A 5790-nucleotide genomic window follows, 5' to 3' on the forward strand; every position below is an offset into this window, starting at 1 on the left:
CTTGGTGAGGGGCCGGCAAATTAAAGGTTGTGCTGGAACACACGTACAAGACTTTCGCAGTTACACTCTAATTACTAGACTAAGTATAGTTCTCTTGGTAGAACGTCTCTGCACTACTACTGCTGACACTATAATTGCATCGGCAGGCCGTGTTTCCTTAGGCGTCGTCGACGTCGATTATTCTGCGCCAATTGGCCCTACGAATGACTTACCCCGTCACCTCACCGTCAAGCAGAAATCGGTGAGGATTTCGTGCATCTCAGTCCAGTTTTACTAAGCAGCGAGAAAACCAAGCAGGCACTACACTAGCTAGAAAGTGATGGGCCTAATTGTATGTTAGTGCAGCACAGTACTTTGATGTTGCGTCGCAGTCACTCGTTGCTCGTCTGCTGCAAGGACAGATCTATATAACATATGCCCTGGATTCTTGTACATTGCATATATAGCGGCTCCATCTTCCTCCCCGGACGACAGGTTGGCCTCTGAGCTTCTTGGTCTCCATAGCCCAAGTAAACCTTTAACAGCCTTTTAGTTGGAAGTTTCTCCTCCACTCATGGGTCATGGCTAGCTTACTTTCTTAGTTTCTTAGTTAGCGCCAGTGCAACAGAGCAAAGAGATTTCAGCTTGCATGGACTAAATTAGCTAAGAAGATGCATCATGCTTACTATGAATAGTAGAAATGAGGCTATAGCTCCATTGATTTGTTTATTTTTTGCCTCCTGGCTTGCTCTAACTTCACCTTGTTTGCATGCATGCATATGAAGGAAGGAAATAGTGTGGTAATGGCGCTGCCAGTAGTTCGTCCATGCCAGGAAGAGCCCACCCTACCGCCGCCGACGGGGACGCAATTCAGCAACCAGCTAGCTGCCGCTGTGAGGAGCATCAACTGGAGCTACGCCATATTCTGGTCCATTTCAACCAGCCGTCCAGGGTAATAATTTAATTTATACACGAAGAGTACATCCGAGTGATGACCACTCCAACTAGCTGCAATAATACTTTTCAATTTGTGAGAAGCAAGCCGTTTTCTTTCCTCTTACGATACCGGCCGTTTGTTGTGCATAGGGTTCTGACGTGGAAGGACGGGTTCTACAACGGCGAGATAAAGACGAGGAAGGTCACCAGCTCGGCGGACATCACCGCCGACCAGCTCGTCCTGCAGAGGAGCGAGCAGCTGCGGGAGCTCTACGAGTCTCTCCTGTCCGGCCAGTGCGACCACCGGGCGAGGCGTCCCGCTGCCGCGCTGTCGCCTGAGGACCTCGGGGACGCCGAATGGTACTACACCGTCTGCATGGGCTACGCCTTCCGCCCTGGTCAAGGGTATGTATCTCAAGAACAACTCTAATCCATTACCAATCCAAAGGGAGCTAGTAACTTTGTCTTGGTAAGATCCTATATTAGACGTAGTGCTAATTTACTGAAGATTTTTGTGTTCGCTATTTGGTCAGGTTGCCAGGCAGAAGCTTTGCGAGCAACGAGCATGTTTGGTTGTGCAATGCTCAGTGCGCAGACACCAAAACCTTCCAACGCGCGCTCTTAGCAAAGGTACATACGTTTATTTGAGCAGTTTAGCTAAATGACAGTCGACTCATTTTCGAATTAGCGTCAGTCGATTTTTGAGAATTCATCGGAGTGAGCCCGGAGGAAAGAAAGGAGAAGGAAGGGGCTCGCCGGAGGGCTACCCCATTATTTATCTTAGTGTTTAGGGTGGGGACGGTGGTGGACAGCGGTGGTGTGGCGATGGTGCACTTCGCCGGAGAAAAAGCCCAGACGCGGGCGGGCCTAAAGGGATGGCGGGGGCGGCGGCTAGACAGGCGGTGGGAGGCGGTTCCGGGGAAGGTGGGGCGGCGAGGCAGTCGCGGGAGCGCCGCCGGCCGGGGGCGGCGGTGGTCGGCGGCTCGTTTGGCGATCTGGGAAGAAGGAGGTGAGGAAGAAGAAGGTCCAGGCGCCGTACAATCTTCATCCAACGATCCACAACGGTGGAGTGACCCTAATTGAAAAATCAATCGATTGACGTGTAGCCGCATCCTTGGTTGAGCAATTAACTCACTCTCTAATCTGCACCCGATCTATATATGTACTCCTATATATCTTTAGCTATTGTTAACTAATATCATGATGTCCACCATGTATGGCGCCCATGCATGCTACCTCTGCCGGTTGAACCAGACGGCGTCTATCCAGGTTAGCGCACGCCATGCACTTTATCACCTGTGCATACTGTTCAGATCAGATTTCTCAACCTAACTGCACGTATCTTGGATCACATTTTTTTCAGACAGTCGCCTGCATTCCATTGATGGGTGGTGTGCTTGAGCTGGGGACAACAAACACAGTGAGTTTTCGTCCCATGATGAAGCACACGATGTTCTCCTTTTAACATATTTTCATAGTCTACTTGTATAATCTGTGTGTGGTTCTCTCCTCTCGGCACGAGCTAAGACAAACAAACTACCCAAAAAAATGGAAAGTGAACCCGGCCATACTACATAGAGTCTCTTTGTTAAAAAACACAAAGGGTGTGACTAGCTCTCAGTCGACTAAGACTTAAACAAGTCTCAGTCAAGTGACATAACATGGAAGAAAAAAAGAAAAACTAATTTTTTTTACACAGATCTCATTATTAAGATCTCACGAATATATAATCGACTGAGACATAAAAGTCCCAGTTGAGTGACATTTAGTAAGATTGAAATGCAAAATGTGTCAGATATATGTATCTGTATATTTTCTTTGAATACTACATCTTTCCATATATTGCTAGACAACAAAGATAAATACTCATGCATGTGTAGATCTAAAGAGTGCAAATAGTAGATGCACTTGTATTCCCAGATCCAGACATCTGTTTTTTTTTTGTAGCTCACATGCATGCTACAATATCTCTTAATAAAACGTTACATATATGTACAAGAGATCTATATCTATATGTAGATTTATTTTCATAATTCTTTTGAAACATGTAACTATCATTTTGATTTTTCAAAGTTTCAGGCTGAGTAGAGTCTCAAGCTCTAGATGATGCTCTCAAGTTGACATGTCAATTGTGAACAACATGTCAATTCGCAACTGTAGGATTCAGCAATGGCGGTGAAAAAGGGTGCATACACGTCGTCCCTTACAGGGGCAAATCTCATGTGCAACAATTGGGTTGAGTTAAACCCATTAGTATATCGCAGTTGCTATTACACAGGCAACTGGAATTTTCAATTGCATCAGCTGATTTAGGAGAGAGCAACGTGTAGCCCCGAGTCACAAGACGGATGCCGTGGCAAGCGCAAACGAGGTAGCGGCGTCGCATGTGGATGGAGTCGGAGGTTGATGGGTTTGGGTGGGGTTTGCGGGCTCCTTGGTGAAATTGTAGTGCCTTTGGAGGTTTAGAGGGATAGCCGAAGGCGGCATCAGACCACATAGGCGATGTAGAGGGAAGGGAAAGGTAGTATGTCATCGGCCACGAGGAAGGGTGGGGGGCTATGTAGTCTAGTCGGCGGTACGTGGGCTGGGCCGGAGGCAATGGAGGTAGAAGGGATCATGTGGAAGAAGGGGTTCGTGGGGAAGATAAACAGTGTGTTTGGGCCAGGGAGGGTAGCCGTTGGATGTGGATCCAACGGTCCAAACATAATCGATTGAAAACTGTTTTTTTTATTCGCTCCTGTTGACTAGTTGTCCCTTAGTTTTTGACGGTACCTTGGTGAAATACAACATGTTATTGTTTGTCATCAAAAATTGTCTTTAAGATGAACCAAATGCTCCTATTAATTGCCTAGATTCTCCCCCATGAGGTCATGAAGACTAAAGACCAAATCAGTCCATGAGTTTTTCCAGTTCTCCACCAAACGAAATGCAAGTCATGCATGGCACAAGACAACTCTCTCTAAGGAATTCGGAAAAATGACACTATGCCTTTTCTACGCTTAAAACAAGTTCATGTCTCTCCTCTCTAAAGTCGGACCTTATTGAAAAGTAGCGGACCTTATTGAAAAGTAGTACTTTCTTTCATGGTGTTCACTCCTTTGAATAAGTTAAAATAAAACAAGGTGCTATTGATTTATTTGCTAGGTTTTGGAGGACAAGGGCATGGTAAACTGGATCGGCACATCTTTCTGGGAGCTGAAGTTCCCAACATGCTCGAAGTCGGAGGAGCCGAACTCCATCCCATCAGTAGACGATACTGGGGACGCTGACATCGTGTTCGATGTCCTCAACCATAACACCATGGCCATGATGATACCCGGGGAACTTGAGCTAGGGGAGGTCGAGTGCCTATCCGACGACAACCTTGAGCGAATCACGAAGGAGATCAACGGGTTCTACGGCCTCTACGATGAGCTGGACGTGGGTGCTCTCGAGGAAAACTGGACCATGGGTGGGTATTTTGAGATCATGTCTTCGCCGGAAGTGCCGCCGGCGCCTGCCGCCACCAATGGGATCACTAATGGTGCTGTCACTTTGAGCTCCGTTGAACCCTCTCGCTCATCATGCTTTACGGCTTGGAAGAGATCGTGGGACTCGGCCGAAGACATGGCTACGCTGGTCGCCAGGGAGACACAGAAGTTGCTGAAGAAAGCTTTGGCCGGTGGTGCATGGGAAAATAATGGTGGCAACGACACCGCGAGAGCTCAGGAAAGTACCAGCACCAAAAACCATGTCATTTCGGAGAGGAGGCGTCGGGAGAAGCTCAACGAGATGTTTCTGATTCTCAAGTCATTGGTCCCGTCCATTCACAAGGTAACACGTACACGCACACCACCAAAAAGTAAAAGAAAAGAAAAAAAGTACTAGATGGATGTGTTTCATACTCTTTTCTCTTTTTTTTCTGATTGTGATTGCAGGTGGACAAGGCATCCATCCTAGCTGAGACGATAACCTATCTCAGAGAGCTGGAACAGAAGGTGGAGGAGCTAGGATCCAACAGGGCGGCCAGAACAACAGCTGTCAGAAAACGCCATGAAGTCGGCGGGAAGAAGGTGTTAGCTCGTTCTAAGAGAAAGGCATCAGAGCTCGGCGGGGACGACACGGAGAGGGTGCTCCCCAAGGACGATGGCCTGAGCAGTGTCATCAACGTCACCGTGACTGACAACGAGGTGCTCCTGGAGGTGCAATGCCGGTGGAAGGAGCTGCTGATGACACAAGTGTTCGACGCCATCAAGAGCCTCCGCCTGGACGTGCTCTCCGTGCGCGCGTCGACGCCCGACGACCTCCTCGCTCTCAAGATACGAGCTCAGGTCTGGGAATAAGCTTGTTCTGGCAATAGAGATGCACCATTAATGGGAGGCCAATATTGATTTACTGACGAGCTTTGGTGAACTGTTGCAGTTTGCCGGTCCCGGCGTCGTGGAAACTGGGATGATTAGCGAAGCACTTCAGAGAGCTATTCGCAGGCCATGAAAGGATGTTGTTGAAAGCGTGACACTGGTACCGTAGATTCGTAAATTTGGTGGCTATCGGCAACCCTTCATGAAGTTGATAGGAGTAGCGACAGATGTTGCTAAGATGGTGATTTCAGACTTACTGATCTATTATTTTATAAAAAAATTTATGAATAATTAATAAAATAGATGCATGCATTGCCTAGATGCAGAGGCCGGGGGTTTTCCTTCTTTTCTAAAAATAAAATCAAATCAAATGCAGCAGGTCTGAACTAACAACTCAGGTGGCAAATGCTATCTCGTGCACAGCTCACAAACAACAATTAACATGGATTAAACACATGGAACCATGAACATGTATTGCCGAGGTGATGCAAAGGTAAATACACACTTACGGGCCGAGGAGGCAGGCGAACGTGGG

At 47.5% G+C, this 5790-nt stretch overlaps 1 protein-coding gene across 2 annotated transcripts; it reads left to right on the forward strand.

The window, feature by feature from the left end:
- The first annotated feature begins 391 nt into the window (after positions 1 to 391).
- On the forward strand, positions 392 to 5560 carry LOC125528217 (anthocyanin regulatory R-S protein-like). Of its 2 annotated transcripts, none has more exons than XM_087544700.1 (9): positions 392 to 474; positions 765 to 931; positions 1066 to 1320; positions 1449 to 1545; positions 2170 to 2184; positions 2279 to 2335; positions 4060 to 4728; positions 4833 to 5225; positions 5317 to 5560. In XM_087544700.1, exons 1-9 carry the CDS (start codon positions 415 to 417, stop codon positions 5386 to 5388), a joined length of 1785 nt encoding a protein of 594 aa, XP_087400826.1. In that variant the 5' UTR covers positions 392 to 414; the 3' UTR covers positions 5389 to 5560. The 2 variants fall into 2 exon arrangements, with proteins under 2 accessions (XP_087400826.1, XP_087400827.1); XM_087544701.1 differs by having other exon boundaries at positions 455 to 509.
- The last annotated feature ends 230 nt before the right edge of the window (positions 5561 to 5790 follow it).

Source organism: Triticum urartu, chromosome 2A (assembly GCF_056163025.1).
Source record: "Triticum urartu cultivar PI428250 chromosome 2A, HENAU_Tu73, whole genome shotgun sequence".
In the NCBI taxonomy this organism is placed as follows: domain Eukaryota; kingdom Viridiplantae; phylum Streptophyta; class Magnoliopsida; order Poales; family Poaceae; genus Triticum; species Triticum urartu.

What these genes read in the sequence shown, in the direction of transcription:
- LOC125528217 (XM_087544700.1), top strand. Translation starts at nt 415, where the DNA reads ATGCCCTGGATTCTTGTACATTGCATATATAGCGGCTCCATCTTCCTC. An exon ending in TCTTCCTCCCCGGACGACAG is followed by an intron (nt 475 to 764) that starts GTTGGCCTCTGA and finishes ATGCATATGAAG; the next exon opens with GAAGGAAATAGTGTGGTAAT. An exon ending in TGGTCCCGTCCATTCACAAG is followed by an intron (nt 4,729 to 4,832) that starts GTAACACGTACA and finishes TTGTGATTGCAG; the next exon opens with GTGGACAAGGCATCCATCCT.